At 40.3% G+C, this 17938-nt stretch overlaps 1 protein-coding gene across 1 annotated transcript in view; it reads left to right on the top strand.

Annotated features, from left to right (window-relative positions):
• Nucleotides 1-13075, top strand: part of PDGFD (platelet derived growth factor D) — a 139123-nt gene extending 126048 nt beyond the window's left edge. The window contains exon 7 of the mRNA XM_066570803.1: nt 9586-13075. Coding sequence (XP_066426900.1) covers nt 9586-9720 — 135 coding nt within the window. The 3' untranslated portion in view covers nt 9721-13075. The remainder of the gene's footprint in view (nt 1-9585) is intronic.
• The last annotated feature ends 4863 nt before the right edge of the window (nt 13076-17938 follow it).

Below are 17938 nucleotides of genomic sequence, written 5' to 3'. Positions count from 1 at the left end.
GCACCACAATATTGTACAAGAATGCTAAAAGGACTGGCACCTCCTGCAGAGAGCAAACAGTCAGCCAGACAAGATCAGACATGGATTAGAAGCTGGTTAAGAGATAAAGAGCAACGAGGTGGAAGAGACAAGTGATTTTCTAAATGGGAAAGGGCTATCTGAGGGTGCCCCCAGTACAAAGGTTATTATTTCACATATGTTCAGTCTGGAGGGAGGTGAACAGAGAGGTGGCAAAAATGACAGGTGATAACATACTTGAACAGGAGATAGCATACTTGAACAGCAGAGAAGGCTGTGAGGAATTTCAGAAGGTCTTTGTAAATGCTTATAAATGCAGGTTAGAAAAGCAACAAGCATTAGTGTGAGACATCTCAACTATTCATTCATATAACTCTGGGTGTGTGAGGGGAGGAGGAAGAAATGAGGGGTGGAAATTGGGCTAAAGGTCAAGCAGTGAATCACTGTGAAGAGCTTCAGGAAAACAGTTTAGTGCAGTGATAAGAAAAAGACAAGTGACAGTCTTCTGCAGGAATGGAGATGAAGGGGTAATAACACAGTAAATATTGTGGTCTGGATAAATTGGTGGAGGACTTGACCATTGGTGCTTAAAAGGACAAAGGCAGGACTAGAAAAAATAAATAGAAGCAGCAAGCATACATCATGAGAGATGCAGGGGAAGATACAGATCAAAAATATATTTAAGGAAAGTGGCTCAAAAGTTCTGGATCATTTCATTTAGGAAAAAAAAACTAAAGAGAGGACACCAAAAGATAGGAAATAATGAATAATAGCTAAAGGAAAATTAGACCTTCCTAAGTAATCTTTTTGTTAAGAAAAGAACAAGAGAGAGACTGGAAGGAAACTAAATTAAAATTATAAAAGGGAATTGGGTTTTTTCACAGTAAATCTGTATGGAATTTCAACACTTAACTATGAGTTGTGCATAATGCAGAAGATTTCTGAAAGAACTAGAAGTCAAATATAAACTGAGGAATCCTGGTTTACAGCTGTATCAAAAATAAGTCAACTATTGACAGTAGCTAGAAAGAAAAGTGCTGTTATAAATATGTTGTAAAGGACTTTTTTCAGGTGTTTAGAAACAAGTATTGCTGGAATATCAGAATATCACACTAGCCAGGTATTGCTCAGCATCAGGATGTCATGACTTATGACTGCCCCAAATTAATAATGAAATTCAGGAAACTCAACATTCAACATTCACACAAATATATCACTTCTAATTTATTTTCCTGCTCATTTCTACTCTGAAAATCATATGAATTCAAGACAGTGTTTTATCTTTAACATTAAATGGCCTTTGTAAGTTTAAATTTAAATTTTATCCCTTAGGGATGAATTAACAGCTCACTGAGCAGATATTTAGTCTAGTGTCTCCCATTAACATGAGTGGAAGTCATGCAGATAAATTCATGTATGACATACTAAAGATGTGTCCATTAATTTTAGTCCAAAATGTTTTCCACTTTATTATTATTATTAGCCACACACAGTTAATCAGTTTTATTCTTATTCTCCTTTGACACTTTAATTTTACTTAAATACCAGGTGGAAAAGGCACTGAGGAGAGCCCTCTCCACATGCCAGTTTTAGAACTATAGAGCCAGTTTACTCTCTTAAAAGCCTATTTGAAACCCACCAACCTTATCCAAAGAGCGTTTACTTGCATAACGAAGGATGGAGCTTTACACTTATGAAATCCCCAGCACCATTAATTTGGTTAAAAAGCTCAGCCTCCTACTGCAGGAGGACATAGGCCAGATTCAAACACAAGTCTCAGTTAATTTGATTTACAGAAGACACCAGAAGGAAATACTAGGTGTTGGAGCAAAGAAGATGTTTGAAGTATCTGAGACTTGAGACCTGCAGACCCCAGACCCCTTCTCCTGCCAGACTGATTTTCCCTATCCTGGAGCTTATTCTGCTCAGCTCCTGAACCTGCAAGAGTTTTGTGTCCTGCGCATGGATATGCTTGTCCTCAAAATGTAAAAGTGTCTCTGGAGATCACTTAAAAGTTCCCAGGCATTTCTGAGCTACCCAGTATTTCTATGTGAGAAAGACAGGCAAATTTTCCATAAGCAATAGGCTCCTTTTTTGGCTTTGTAGCCAATTCTGGAGTAGCTGCATGTTGGTAGCTGTGGGGACCTTAAAGTCCAGGGTGTTTCTTGAAAGAGAGGCTTCTAGTCCAGAGAGGTTTCAAGGTTATCTTCTCCTTATGCTCTTACTGCTTTTTAGTTCCCTCTGAGTTCCTGTTCAAAGCCTCCCAGTGTAATCACTGAGCACTCTCTCCTAGCCTGGCCTCTCAGGACTAATAGCTGTCATGTGGAGCCTTTAATTTTCCCAAGCTGGAGAGTGCTGCTCCAGTTTCCTGAACGGAATGTACCGCTCTTCTCTATCATGTCTGACTGTAGGAAGTGATGCAAAAACAGGGAAAATGAGAACGTGAGATGGCCACAATAAGGGGTAGCTTTTTCTTTATTGCCCTGGGAGATGGTAATCATGAGATCTTTGGTCTTCTTTGTAGCCTGGAAGTTTGCCCTGACTTTACCAAAATACTCAGCAGTTTTCAGAAATGAATGGGGTCATAACTTGGGTAAACAGATAGTTTTATTGGTGGGGATGGATTTTTTTTTTTCCCTTGCAGGAGTCTTGTGATGCTCTGTGGTTTTTCCATGGCTTCTGGGTTTGCTTTGGAGCAGAGCAAATACTCTGGACAAATATTCATGACTTACCACACAGTGTCACGAACCCTTGAAACCAAACAGGCCAAGTCCTGGCAGTGTCTGAAAACGTCTCTCAGGCATAGTCTGCCATGAGTGATACTGAGTTATGTTGCAATGCTCTGTGCAAGGGAAGGACAAAGCAGTACATGGAAGTGGACTCAGCACACCTTAATCAAAGCTCAGCCCTACAGCTGTCTAACTTTCTAAAGCAGACCTGATATAAAAATGTGCTTCCCATTGTAGTTAATTTCCTTAAAAATGCCTGGAGCTTCTCTTTAAAGAGGCACAGGCTCTAAACCTGGAGGTTACTCAGCACAGAGAAGGTGTGGGGGAACTCAGGCCAGGACTCAGTTCAGCTGTGGCTGTGGCTGTTCCATCCAGCCAGCATGCACATATCTCAGAGAAACAAGAAATCAGTTTCCCCATCTCATTGCTATAACTGATGAGATGTGAAATGAGTTTCCCTGGGGAATAAGTGCTCTTAAGGTAGCAACCAGAATTTGTCAGAATGTATAAAACTCTGCAAACAGTACTGAGCTGCACACCTAAGGGACATAAAAGGAAAAAAGAAAAGTGGTGATAGCTGATTGCAGCTTTTACCTACTTATTTGTGTCTCCTGTAAATCCTGATGTGTTGTCGGCTGTCTATAAGGTGATTCTTCCCCCACCCCTTTTTGAAGAATTATGCCTCAATTCAAGTTTGATCTTGACTGTAGCTTGTCTGGTGCCTTCACAGGATGTAGATTCAGTTAATTCTCAGAGAGAAGATTTTGATCAGTGTTAGGGTGGCAATTTCATAACCTTTGGTTGCTTTGAGAGAGGCAGTAGGTACCCCAGAGCACACAGTATTGTATCTTGACACAAATTGCTGGGGCATAAAAACAGCTTCAACTGAACCCAACAGTGCAAAGGGAAAACAAGACAGAGGGAATATTATACAGGAGAAAAGAACATGGGAGCACAATAGAGAATTAAAAAGTGAAACTTCAGTGAGACAATCTTACTGCAGTGGAGTTAAGAAATGTAACTAATACAATTGGATGCTGTCAGGGCTTTTTTCTTTTTTTCTTTCATTTTTCGGAGAAATGAGAAGCAAACCTCAAGGAGGCACTTGAGAGAGAGGACAATAATTCTCAGCCTATCCTTACACAGGGAACCATAAGAAAACTGGTCAAAAAATGATCCAAATGCTGCTGACAGAACAAAGGAAAGTTGCTAAGGGATTAAAAAGAGCTAGAATCATCAAAGCAGTGTGCAAGGAATATGGTCTGATTGTTGTATGTCCTGGAGTTGATAGTACATGTATAAAGGAGATAAAAGGTTGTTATGGTAATAAAGGCATAGAATTAGTCTGACAAAAGAGTTAATTTGTGGAATATTGTACAAGAAGCAGCAATGGGATTTATTTGGAATGCAAGTACAAGGAAAAAAATGAGTCAGAAATTACTGCTAGGTCACGGGATGAGCAGAGAGAACACAGAACTGCAGTGAGAGAAAAAGGTTCATTTTTAACTAGACGAAAAATGAAGTTCTTTGGTTGACATCTGGAAGTTAAGTGAGACATCCTGTAACATGTCAGGACAGGGAGGCAGTTTGTGAAGGAGGAGCACCTGTGTCTAGTCAGTGAGAAAACAACAGCTGTAGCATAATGCACACATAATTCCTGACAAGATCAGAAAAAGTGAGGGTCTTGTTGATGTCACATATGTCAAAAACATCATTGCTTTAGTGAGTGCTTCAGGTACTTGAGTTTTAAGCCAATTAATTTTTTTCCATGTTTGTTGTATTAAAACCAGGCGTTTCTTATGCATAAAAATAAAAAAATAGAAATAATAATCCCATCTATATTTAATAATCCCTTATTTTGCCTGCTACCAGTGATCAGCAAGGCAACTCATTTTTCTTGTCTCCGATAACCTGTATTTGTAAGAATACATCTTTGGGTCTATGTCATTGGTTTGGGCTATGTTCCTACTAGAACAAAGGTCCTTGTGCTAAATAATGAACCACATTCCCATAATACTTGGCTTCTTATACTCAGAGCACAGCTAAACCGTGTGTGACCTTTGGATTAGATAACTTTCAAAAATTGCAGAGTAAGATTTTTTATGTCTATCAGAACTTGGATCTGTGTTGAATGTTTTGCACTTTTGATGCTTCCTCTTTCATGAATCTCAGACAAATATAATTTGGTTTTCATGCTAGAATGGTGTTATTTTTAGATGTGCAGAAGGAGATTAGATAATGCTGCATAGTAGAATTTTAAAATAAGTTCTGCAAAGTACAAATTTCACTAACTAAAATAGCATCCAGAGTTGCTCACCATTCTCTGTCACAAGAATATGAAGCTAATTAGATATTGGGTAAGCCATAGACATATTATTGATTTTCTGTAGGCTTCTTAAGCTAATAAGAAAAAAAAAAGCCAATTTTTGAGTGAGGCTTCATTTTTCTGTTGGTGCTTAAAATACTGGTCAAGAATTTAAAAAAACAATATTACTGTTGTTGCTAATAAGTAAATGATAAGTCAAAAATACCTGTCAGGAATTTTTTTTTAAGTTTTGACTATGTTTGCTACCCCTTATTTGCTTTTTAATAAAATAGAAATAGAAATCAGCTATCATGGACTGTCATTGCTAAATGTTGCCTGACTGCAAGGGTCAGTGATACCTGGCTAGGACCATCAGCAAATGCTGAAGGGATGGTTCACCTCATCTGCCTCTACCCATCTAACACTTTGAGTCCAAGCTTTGGGCTCCTTTCCCAGTCCCCAGAGCTATCCCTGCCAGAGGTGGGTGTTTCAGGTGTATCATGCTCTGGAGTTGCTGCTTTATTCCAGCTTCTACTGGAGACATGCCATGTATGGATCAGGGTGAACAAGTTCTCTCTAGCTGGGTCCTTTTCCTGGCAGTCACTGCCACTCTGCTGTCCTCAGCCCCACATCTTGAAGTGTTAAGAGTTCTTAAGTGTTCTTACAGACCTGCTGAGATGATAGGGGCCATCAGCCCTGACTTCCTGTGCTCCACAGGCGACAGGAGAGCACCTGCTGCCCCCAGAGCACAACCCATACACCTCCTGGAAAGGCAATCCTCAAACAGGCTGGAAACCCCCCAGTTCCTTGGAGGGCTGTCTAAGTGATGTGTGGGCCTGACTTAAACATGTGTGCCCTAATTCCACTTGAAGTTTTTCTGGCTTCAGTTTCCAGATCCTGGTTTTTGTCATGGCTTTGATCTCATTTAAAGAGGCTTTCAGAAACTGGCATCCAAATCCAATACATAATCAATGAGCAAGATTGCTGGCAGGGAAACACATGTAAGCATTTTCTTTATATTTCCTAGATCACTGCCCCCAAGGAAAGTTACGTGGTGGCTACAGTCATCATACCTTGAAACTTCTCAGATAGATGCTCAGACACATCTACAAAGTAAAATACCATCCAGCATATTGGTGTGCTCCTATGAGCCTCTCTGTAAAAAAATGCCCTACTGCCCTTTTTCTTGTATTACCTATAAGCACCAAATCCAGCTCAAAAGCAGAATAATCTGTCTTGATTTTATTTTATTTTAATAGTTTGATAACCATAATTTACTCAGTGTTTGATGAGAGGGACATGACTGTAGTTACATGCTCTTTGTGAGGCAATGATCTGAGTAGCTGAGGCACTGCAATTTGGTGAGAAGTGACAGATGTTGATCCTTTAATTTGAAAACTACAAGGTTGTTCCTTTTCACCGCAAAAAAAAAAAAAAAGAAGCAACAAACAAAAAAACCCCAAAAAACAAGCCTTTTGAGCATTGTAGACCTATCATATCCATATTTTCTTACAGCTACTGATCCCATGAAAAAATGAGTGATAAAGTGTCCTGAACAGAATTTATTTGAGCTGTTCTCATTAATTCAATAGTTTCTCAGTTTTAAGGACATAACCATGTGATAAATAAACAGCAGCTATTTGCAGAATAAAGGGTTATGTTCCTTCTACTGTGGTCACCAGAATTGGCCTTATTTCCAGATTCTTTTTAATTTCCTTATACTTAGATGAAAATAAAACTGTTAGGTGGGAGTAAGACAGGGAGCTTTGAATATCAGCTCTGTGATCAGCTATTAAAGGAGCTCTGGAGGGGGATCTGGACAGACTGAATCTGAGACCAGTTGTGTGAGGTCCAACAAGACCAAGTGCTGGGTCCTGCACTTGGGTCACAACAGCCCCAGGCAGTGCTACAGGATGTGGCAGAGTGAAAAGCTCTCTGGCAGAAAAGGCCCTGGGGGTGCTGGTTGACAGCAGCTGAACACGATCCAGAGTGTGCCCAGGTGGCCAAGAAGGCCGATGGCATCCTGGCCTGGATCAGCCAGGTGTGGCCAGCAGGAGCAGGGCAGTGACCGTCCCCCTGTAGCCAGCACTGCTGAGGTCACCCAGCACTGGTAAGGTCACCTCAAATCCAGGGAAGAGGAACAGAGCTGGAGAAGGGTCTGGAGCACAAGTCTCACATCTGAGGGAGCTCAGAGTGTTTAGACTGGAGCAAAAGAGGCTCGGGGGAACCTTATCCCTCTCTCTAAGTGCCTGAAGGAGGGTGTAGCAGGTGCGGTGGGCCTCTTCTCCCAGATAACAAGTGTCAGAACAAGAGGACATGCCTCAAGTTGCACCAGGGGAGGTTTAGATATAAGGGAAATTTTCTTTACTGCAACAATGGATATAAGGGATATAAGGGATAAGGGAAACTGGATATAAGGGAAATTTTCTTTACTGCAACAATGGTCAAACATTGAAACGGGCTGCCCAGGGAAGTGGAAGAGTTGCTATTCCTGGAAGAATTCAAAAAGCATGTGAGATGTGGCATTAGGGGACAGAAGTTAGTGGTTGACTTGGTGGTGCTGGGATGAGGGTTGGACCCAATGATCTCAGAGGTCTTTTCCCACCTAAAGGACTCTATGATTTGATAATTTCAGCTGTGTTCAATCACTGTTTTCCTGTCTTGTCGGAGGAAGTGCCTGACAGTTCATTTTCTTATCAGCAAAGCCTATATACTGTGCTAATGCTTCTTGATAAAAAACACAGAGAAAGTCCCCGAGCTGTCAGATGGTCTGTTAACTTAAATACAGTCCACATCTTTGCTCTTATCCCATTGCATACTTTGATTTGTTCTCAGCTGGAAAAAATCAGATCTATCTACTCTATGATTTTGCAAACTGCCAGTCATCTGGATTGGTCATAATTTGCTTGAAGACTTCTTTAAATAAGGAATTTATCATGGGTTCAGTGTCAGCATCTGTACTTGATTTTTAAAGTACGTTTTCCTTGAAAAAGCATCTTTGAAGTTGTGCTCTATTTTTAGCTCTGTAATAATTGCAGCAACCTGATTGGGTTCAGTTCCTTTGTGCTTGGGATGACAGTGTGATACAGCAAATTGTCCTAGTGTCCATCAGGATTTATTGCATATATGGATGCAACCAATGTTTGAAATCAATTCAAAGATACTATAAAATAATTCTGTAACTTGCTTAGGCACGGTCCTTCCTTTCAGTATTACATAGGCTAAATATCAATTTCATCACAAAACAGAGAACAAAATAATAGACTCTGTTCAGTGCTTATCACTTTTGTTATATCTCATGGCTTTTCTAGCCTCAAGACATTAATGGCAGAGAACAAAAGGTCTCCTCCTGAGAGCTGCTAACCTGCCTGCCTTTCCCCACCCACCCTGCACAGCATCTCTGGTTGTCCTTTGGCAAGTGCTTCACATTTGCTTTCTGGGGCTTTCTAATCCTGTTGAAAATGCTAATACTCTGTTGATCTGGAACACAGCCTCTTATTCCCTGTCATTTCCAAAACCATCTCAACTCTCGTAAGGTGCTATGACATCAAAATACAGAAACTGCTTTGTAAAAAGGAAGAAAAAAGAGGATTGTTGAGTAACAGAGTGATCTGTTATAAACCAGTATGATTTGTTAGGGCAGAAACATGGGTGCTTCAGTGAGGTGCTGAAGTGTTACAGACATTTAGGTCCCACTTCCCAGCTGGCCACTGGCTTTGGGAAGACATGAACTTAACAGACATCTCTCCATCTTTGAAAAAGCAAGAGAAATGCAGCTGATCTGGCAGTCACTTGGCCAAGCCAGCTCCTTTTTACAACTTACAGCCTCCTTCCTAGGGGTCTCATGATCATCTTGCCTAGATGGATTTTTTTCAGAAATGTCTATTATGATCCATGCTTCCCTAGGAAGTAATTTTGCTTTCTTGTTTGCTTGACATTATTCACATTAAATTCTTCAAAAATCATTTAGGTTGAGGCAGAGATTTTTAAGATAACCCAACAGAACTCAGATTCCACCAAAACTCAATAGTATCTCACATGTATTTTGTGCAAGCTCCTTCATCTCCTTCTGCCCTTCACAAGTATTTAAGTTTTGGACCAAATCTAATGATAGGTGCTTCAGAAATTTCAAATTGCATAAAAAAATGTCCCTTTTTCTTAAGAGCAAAAATATTCTACAAGAGAGAGGAGGGATAGGGCAGCTCAAATAGGAATGGGACTGCAAAAATGAGCCAAAGGAAACCTGCTTGATAGTTCGCATGCAAAGGAGCAACTCTGGACATGGTTAGGAAGCTGCATGATTCAAAGATACCTGATATAGGAAAAAATACAGTCTGTCCAAGCTCCAGGACAAACAATACAGCAGGATGTCAAAGTGTGCAAAGAAAAAGCTGGAAATAAAACAAAAATGTGTCCAAATTAATGATGGTCAGGGCTATTAAGGGCTGTTGGGGCCCTTCGGGCCCCAACGTTCTCATCCTCAGATCTCCCACAGCGTTTTCTAATTCAATGCATTTCTGTTGATCCTCGCAGGTGCTGAAGTTTGTCCCTGAGGCCGGGCATACCAGAAAAAGAAGCAGAATCAGGAACAACATGTCCTTGGTAGACATACAGCTGGATCACCATGAGCGTTGTGATTGTGTCTGCAGTTCAAGACCACCCCGATAAAAAAGGAAAAACAAAGAAAGAAAAGAAAAAAACAGACACACTAATTGCATCTTACCGGACATTTACTTTCAAGCAGGATTGCTCTGAGGACCTTTACTCACTAATCATTTGAAATTTGCTACTAGCCTGCCTTTGCAATTAGCAAAAACCATTGCTGTGCTGATTAGTGTCATGGCAACTAAAAAGATATATCATACATTTATGTGTCAGCATCCAAGGATTTAGGATTGTGGTTATCTGTAGCTAGATTCTGAGGGTTGAGATTTTAAAAGCTCAATTGCAGTCCTTAGGCACACAGTTCCCACTGAATTTAAATACCAGGTGTGTAGGTTTTTGTGATAGCTGGCAATGAAATAGCATTGTGTTTCTTTTTCACTCACCAGTTCCTACACTCAAATTCTGCTCCCATTTCTACCTCCTCAGCTCTCCTGATGGTAGGTAGGGTTTAATGATGGGTATAAATGAGGAGAGAATTTGAGCCTGTAGGAGTGCAAAATGGTTTGCCCCACTCTCAGAGGGAACTTCTCAGCATTCTGGCCCGACAGAGTGAGATAGAATGCTTCAAATCCATCATTACATAAAATCACACGTCAGAAAAGTCAAATCTTGCTGTTTGTACTGGAGCAAGTCGTGTGCTGAAGTTAGTAGATGCTTTGCATTAGCCAGGACACCGAGGGTGGTAGGGGGTGCCGAGGCTGGCACTTCTGCCAAGGTGGCTCCAAGGCAGCCATCGCCCAAGTGCTTCTGCAAGAGGGGGCTCCTGCCAGCTCCCCAGCTAAATACCTGTGGGCTGGAACTGATATTGGTCACTACCTACCTGATCTGGATTCCAGCCCCTTGCCCAGAGTGGCCCCACAGTTGCCCAAGAGGAGCCCCCTCTATAGAAGGAGGGAGAGCCAGCCCTCCCCTTGGATCCTCCTCGCAGCAGTTCGAGGAGTGCCGTGCTTTCCTGTGGAGGAGATGAAGATAGGGCACTTGTTTGTTGAAAATATTGATTTGTTTTGCAGTTGTGTTACTGGGAAACAAAACTGTGTTTGAGATTTAATTATCATTATTTGGTTTGGGGTTTCTTTATTTGTTTTTTAACTTTGTCATATATGCATTAATCTTAGTTATCTGAGGTTAGTTGTCTCATTCCAGCTCTGTGTGTTGCCATGGTTAAAGTGTTGACAGTGAATTTCTTTTTTTTTTTTAAATTGCATTTTGCTGAAGCATATTAGCTCATTAAGTAATGTCTGTCAGTCATCACGAATGTGCATCATTTATTAAATTTCAGAATATCACTAAATAACCACCTCATAATAAAATTAGCACTTTAAAAGCTACAGCATAGCTTCCTATGCCTTTTAAACTATTACAAAAGTGCTCTAGCTGAAAAACAAAAAAGATCTTTCCAAGCTATCTTTAAGGATTTTCAAGTGCTGCTCCAAAAATGTAAAAACCAGGCAGATTTAAGTTTCGCAAAGATTTGGAGTTTTGATCATGATTGTAACAGAGGGAATAGGATGGCACATTTAATGGCTGAGGTTTTATGTTTTATGGTAGACATAGGCTGCATCAAATCATCTTGTCTGTGTTGGCTCTTGTCTTTCTGTCTCTCTAAAAGAGTGAAGTAGGTTGACAATAGTGCATTATAATTAGTGGAAAATGGCATGTGCTATAAAATACAAGGCCTTCAAACCAGTATGTTTTAGTACTCCACAGGTTTGTTACAAAAGCACCCTAATGTTCTCATTTTCCCTCTTCATCAGCTCAAGTATTTTGTAAGTGCTTTTTTATAATTTTAGCAAAACTTTGCTGAAAGGTCCCTTAAAAATGTTATGTTACTTTCTTTCCTGTACGTTAACCTTGGAGATTCAGAAAGTGTGGGGGTTTTATTATTTATATTAATTTTTCCTCTCTGGCTCCCAGATGTCTGTTTAAAAATGCTCCTGAATGCTTACTTGGGAAGTGATTCATCATTTTTCAAAGCAATTCGCATTTAAAGAACAGCCCTGTTACCAAAGATTACCACCTTCATTTTGTAGTTCAGGACTATTTAAAGAACATCTCATTCTTTTTCTGTCTCTAGCTTAATAACAAGATTGACCCAGCCCTTCCATAAGTTTTAGCTAAGTTTGGAATAAATTTGCATGCAAGACCTTGGCAGTACGGATTGTTTCTGAGATACTGAACTCCTGTTTTTATCTCTGTCTGAATCATGCCTAAGCACTCTGATTTCATAGTTAGCATTGGTTGCAGGATACACAAAGAGCTCTAAGGGGTCCTTTGATTCCCACCCTCCAAGGGAACTGGGCAACAGGCAGTGTTGTGCCAGATGTGTGCCAGGCAGCACCACCTGCTTGCCCAGTCCCACCCCAAGTGTTGTGAGGGGCACTTATCACTCCTAATCAGAGGATTTCAGCCTTGGCTGGGAGCCTGAGTTACCCCTAGAGGCAGCTGGGAGAGGCTCTCCCATAGTGTTCCTTAGTCCAGAGATTGAAATCACACAGTTTGGGAGCATTCCTTTCTCTCCTTTGACTATATAGAAATATTAGAGATTTGATTTGGACATCTAAGTGGGATACACAGAAGTAGATAGTATGAATACTCCTTTTAAAGGCTGAACAGCTGAGAATTCAGCTAACTGAGTCAGATAAAGGCAGCAATGGATGCCTGGGTCCAACAGAAAAATTCACATGCAAAGTAAAAAAAAAATCCTCTTGCTTAATGATGTTTTAACCTTCTTAAATGTAAGCTAAGTTTGTCACAAATTTTCAAATATTACTCCTGGGACACTTATTAATTAATGGAACCACTCAGTGCTTCCTGCTGCCATACAGACACCGTTCTCCCAGCCAGTGCAGGAGGGTCAAGGATGGGCTTTGTGTGGCAGTGTGGGGATGATGGCATATATGTGAAATAAGAAAAACTCCCCAAAACACAAGCCCCAAGATGCAGTGACCCTGGTGAAACCAAAAAACAGCAACATTTTTCCTTTTTATTTATTAGCAGAAATTGCAAAGGTGTATCTTCATACTTTTTTCCCTCTTTTGTCTTTGTATAATTATGTTGTTTACATACTTAAAGAACAAAGATGTTAAAAAAAACCTAATCTGGTTCAGTTTTATTTGTGGAATTGGAAACCCCCCAAAACAAATACATTTTCAAAGGCAATTCAGAAAAAGTCCTAATTTCAAACCACTCATCAGCTTTTTATTTACTATGTTCTTCTGGGATGGAGCCTACTTTCTCAAGTGCAATCCATGTATATTTTTTTTATCTCAGTTAAATGCAGCTTTCCTAGCAGTACTTTTTTCTTGGTGCGGTATGTAATGTGTCTTATCTTGATGAAAAAATAAATACTGCTTTTGAAAGAAGACATTCTGAGTGATTATTCGTATTTGGATGAAGAAAAAATGAAAGACATTTCCACAACATGACACCATCCATACTCACAAGGTCTCCTTCTGAATTTTAGCAGTCATTCCCAGGAGCATCAGGGAAGGACCAAAGTGCAATTTTGGGACAATCGAGTTTGAACCCCCAAGCTGGCAGAGCTGACAGCTTCCTTGTGGAACAGCAGTAGTGTGACAGCAGCACAGCATTTCTTAGAGCTGGATTAGGACATCCCCCCATATTTGGTGCTGATCTCAGCCCCTGCAGGCTTGGCTTGGCTCCAGGAGAGACGTCTGAACTCATCTTGCTATAGCTGCTCCTTACTGCCAGAGAAGGCTGCTGCAGGAGCTCTGCATCTCACCTCAGCAAGGGCAGAGCTGAGCATCCAATGCCTGCAGGGCAGCTGAAGGAGCCTAGGGGCTCTCGAGCTGGGCAAATTTGAGCTATGCTTCTGGGTTTGGGCATTTCCTCCAGCTTTGCCAGAAGCAGCTTTTGCTGTGTTGCGGCAAATAGTAACCTTCAAAGCTTTGGTAACTACTTTCAATTTAAGGTTCTTGTGTTAAGCTGAAGCTGCCTTAGGCTGTCATTGGATCTTGGACTGAATAAGAACATGAAATTTTTGCCCAATTGATTATTCACAAGCCAGATCCCCTGATAAGGGAAATTCAGAGAGCATACAGTAGTGTGGGAACCCAGCTTTTTAGTCTGTCCTCATGCATGAGCACCTTTTTCTGTACAGTAATGCTAGTGATCTGAAGAACTCAGACATTCAGATGAGCATATTTATCCCCTTTGGTTTGCTCCTTGTTACTCAAAGAAAAAAAATACTGTATATTTTTTCTTTTTTTTTTTTTTAAAGGCAGTCAGAAGATACAGAACAGGGCCATAGTTAATTGGTAGAGGAGATATTTTTTGCCTTTTGGAAATGCACTGAATAAACTTCATAGACAGCAACTCAGCAACTCCAAAATGTTCAAGGATGGCATAAAGCCCTCCCACCTGGCATTGCTACACACCTCCATAACTAATGGCTAGCTAACACCAGTTTGTCCTCAAGGAATGTGTAAGTGAAAGCTTAAATAAATCTGAAACTTAGAAAGCAGCTCTGCGTTTCTTCATCTATAAAAGTTTTTCGTTCACATCATTCAGGAACTTACCATCACCTTTTTCTAAAAGTAGTGTTTTTTTAAAATGTTCATCTTCTCCTTTTTGAAGAACAGAATCTTCCTCTAGCTAATTTTAAGAACTGTAACAGCTGTAAAAATATTTGCCTGTAAATTCAGTTAAGATTTCTCTTGCTCTTGTCCAGAGTGCATTGCCCATATACACTGCTGTAATGTAAATTTCAGCAGAGGTCCAATTTGTACTTATTCTCACAGGGACTCCAGTGCAGCACATAATGAAAATTTAGAAATCAGTATTCCTGTACCTCATTAAAGGAGTTTTAACTTTGTTTATTGACAGTCTTGGTCAAATATGCTGAAATAAACATTCATAGTTTATTTAGTCATTCATTGACAGGCAGTGAAAATCTGCTTTAAATGTTCAAACTACAAATTCAATTTTCCATTTCTTTTTAAAGAATCACAGAATGGCTTGGGTTGGAAGTGACCTTGAAGATCATCTAGTTCCAAATACTTCTCCTAGAAATGGAATTTCCAAACCAGCAAATGTTCTGCCATGAATAATAGGAGGGAAATATTCTAGGTTCAGTCTGTCTTTTAAAACTGATTTGACTTAAGATGGTCTGAAATTCTTCTAGCAAAAATTTATATTTCAAAACTGAGCTTATATAACCTGCTTTTTGAAACTGAGTTTCAAAGCCTCATTTATGTACTGCTTATAGAAACTTGCTGTGGCACAGACAAGCTTTAATAAAAATGGAAATAGTTATGTAATAACAGTTAATGTGTTTGATGCTCCAATTTCAAGCTGACAAAGATTTCTGCTTCACTTGAAAGAATTTCAGTTTCAGAGCTAGTACAAAGCAAACAGGATAAAAATGACTGGGTACCTTCAAATATTTTGACATAAAGGATCAAATTCTTTGACATAAGGAAAAAACTCAACTTTTATTCATCACATTTCCTTAGAAAAATAATAAGAGCAGACATCTTAACCTTTTTGTTTTGAGTTTGGAGAGTATCATCTCAAGTAGGGGATACATCTCAGGTAGGGGATACTGAAATGAACTCTCTCATTTCAATCTGAAACCAGTTTACCCTTTCTGAGATGAAGGTGGTCTGGAGAACCACCCTTCATACCAATACAATTCTGTCAAATATTTCTTTGTGCTCCCATTCTCATCACTTTTTGTGAAAGAATAAAAAAATTTTTTGGTAATACTGTTCTTCCACTTGCATTTATTATGGGAAGAAAGAGGATTCCCTCCTTCAAAATGGGGGACCATTTTACATTGAAGAATCCCAGGCTGGCTGAGGTGGGAAGGGACCTCTGGAGATGGTCTTGTCCAGCCCTCTGTCCAAAGCAGGGCCATCTACAGCACTACAGCAGTGCTCAGTCCTGTCCAGTTGGGTTTTGAATTTCTTCAGGGATGGAGATTCAGCTCTTTTTACTAGATTTTGTAGAGGAAAGGTGAGGCATTAGTTTTGACAAATTGTGTGGAGACAGAGAAAAGTCTGATGAACCCTTGGACTTCCACTGAGGACTGTGGCTCGTGGAAGACTCTCCAGTCTGTGATGACCAGGCCTTCTCCCTGCCACATATATCCAACAGTATCACCAGGATGGTAAATTCCAGGACCAGAAAGAGTATCTTAGGTGGTGGGGGGAGAAAGGCCAAACATCCGTGCTGGAGGATTTTCCGCCAAGGTACAGTAACAATTTTTTAGCTTAAATGGCTAAAGACTTCTGCCAGTGCACAAGATGAGCAGAGGGACACATGGCCCAGGAGGAAGACCCAGTCACCTCACCACAGCAATGGAGACCCCAACACCCTCACTCCAGGCTTCCCTGGAGAGTCTCAGGGATGTGGGATACCCATCACCACAAGCCAAGAGGACAGGGTCCCCATCACCTCACAGAGGGGAGGGTGGTCACTGTCAGGGGACCGTCATGGGAGGGTGAATGCATCAGCCTCCATCCAGCTGCCAGACTCAGGGGCCACTAGCACTGCTCAGGAGGCCATCACAGGGATCCTTTATACACCAGGGAAGGACTGGAGACTGCAGTTATTTTGCAGCTTCCAGACATGTTCTCTCATTAAGGCATAGGAAAGCAAATTGTCCAGCTTTCCCAGAATATACAGGTCAGGTGCAGCACAGAGCTGAGCCCCCAGAGCATCTTCCTGAACCTGTAGAGCACCTGATGTAAGAGGCCTTCATTAAACTGTTCTGATACCCAACAGATGGCATTCATTGCAACCTTTACATCAAAATACCAACCCTTGGATTCTGTTGCTAATTTATTTCAAAAGGTCAGGCAAGGATTTGTGTGCCCTCAAGGAATTGATCGCATTATAGGAAGCTGCTCTTTCAGTATTCAAATAACCCCACACTGGCAAAACACTGCAATTTTCTCAGTTAAACTGTATCTGAGCACCAATTACACAACTGATTATTAAATGAAGATAAGCCATGTAGGCTGCATGAAGAAGACTAATTGTTTTTTTCAATTAAAATGAAGACGCTTGGGTCCAAATTAGGACCCTGACAAGAAAAGGTAAGCAAATTAGTTTCACTGGGAAATGCAGCTACCGCATACCTGAAATGTTCAGGAGCAAATGAGTCAGCGATTTTAATAATCAAAATGGAAGTATCCCTTGAAAAGTCCTTCTACATAAAGCTAAATCAAGGAGCAAATGAAAACTAGTCCTTGCATTTTAATATCATAGCTGATTGCAGTGAGCTTTGGCCAGCATCAAGAGCTTTTTATTTTATCTGAGTTCTGTCTGACAAGCATTTTAAGAAGCTATGCAATGTTCAGCAAATACCAAACTGCTGTTCTTTACCCCTCACAAAAGTGCTTATTGAAAAACAGAGACCAAAGGGTACTCATTGGATAGACCAAAGCTCCCATGGACACAAAAATCTATACATTAAAAACAAAACAACACAGAATGTTTAGAATGATTGTGGGTGTATGCTGAAGGAGTTTTCTTGTGGCTGATGTGTTTACAGGCAGCAGTTTGCTTTTAGTTCCCAAAACACCATGTTGAATACTCATGTAGGACCCTACTGTAAGTTGGCAAAGTAATAACCCACCTATCAGCTGGAAGTGATAACCCAACTATAAACCATATTTGAGGCATCTGCTAAGTGAACTGTTCTTCCCATTGACACCTCCTCCCTTTTCCACTGCATCCTGACACTAAACTAGATTAGCATTACACAAACTGCAATGTCTGATTCCCAATGACATTGACCTTCAGGAACATGTAAGTAAACACTCCACAAGTGGTTTGACCAAAGAATCAACCTGACATTTTTAGCTTATCAAAGTGAAGGCTGACACACAATAATATTATTTACTCTTTATAAAATATGTGTAAGCCACAAAATTATGGGCAGCATAAAACAGGAAAAAAGGTGCCTATAGATAAATGCTGGAAATTTTAAAAGGCCATTTTAAAGCCTTTAACTCAGAGAAAACTTGTGGAGGCTGCATGCTCCAGAAAAAACAAATTATCTAGGTGGTCCTTGAAAACTGCAAAGGACCTTATGAACTTTCCTTCATGTAGAGCACCTGATAAGGTACCAAATAACAGAGAAACTTGCTGTACAACAGCGTACAATAAATTACTCTTAAGATGTAGTGATTTTTATTATCTCAGGAAGTTTCCAGAGTAATTTCTTTAACTGCAATTTGTTCCAAGCACCTAC

This window comes from Molothrus aeneus, chromosome 2, assembly GCF_037042795.1.
Source record: "Molothrus aeneus isolate 106 chromosome 2, BPBGC_Maene_1.0, whole genome shotgun sequence".
Lineage (NCBI taxonomy): Eukaryota > Metazoa > Chordata > Aves > Passeriformes > Icteridae > Molothrus > Molothrus aeneus.
Note: the sequence above shows the minus strand (reverse complement) of the source record. Positions and strands in the feature narration are given on the sequence as shown.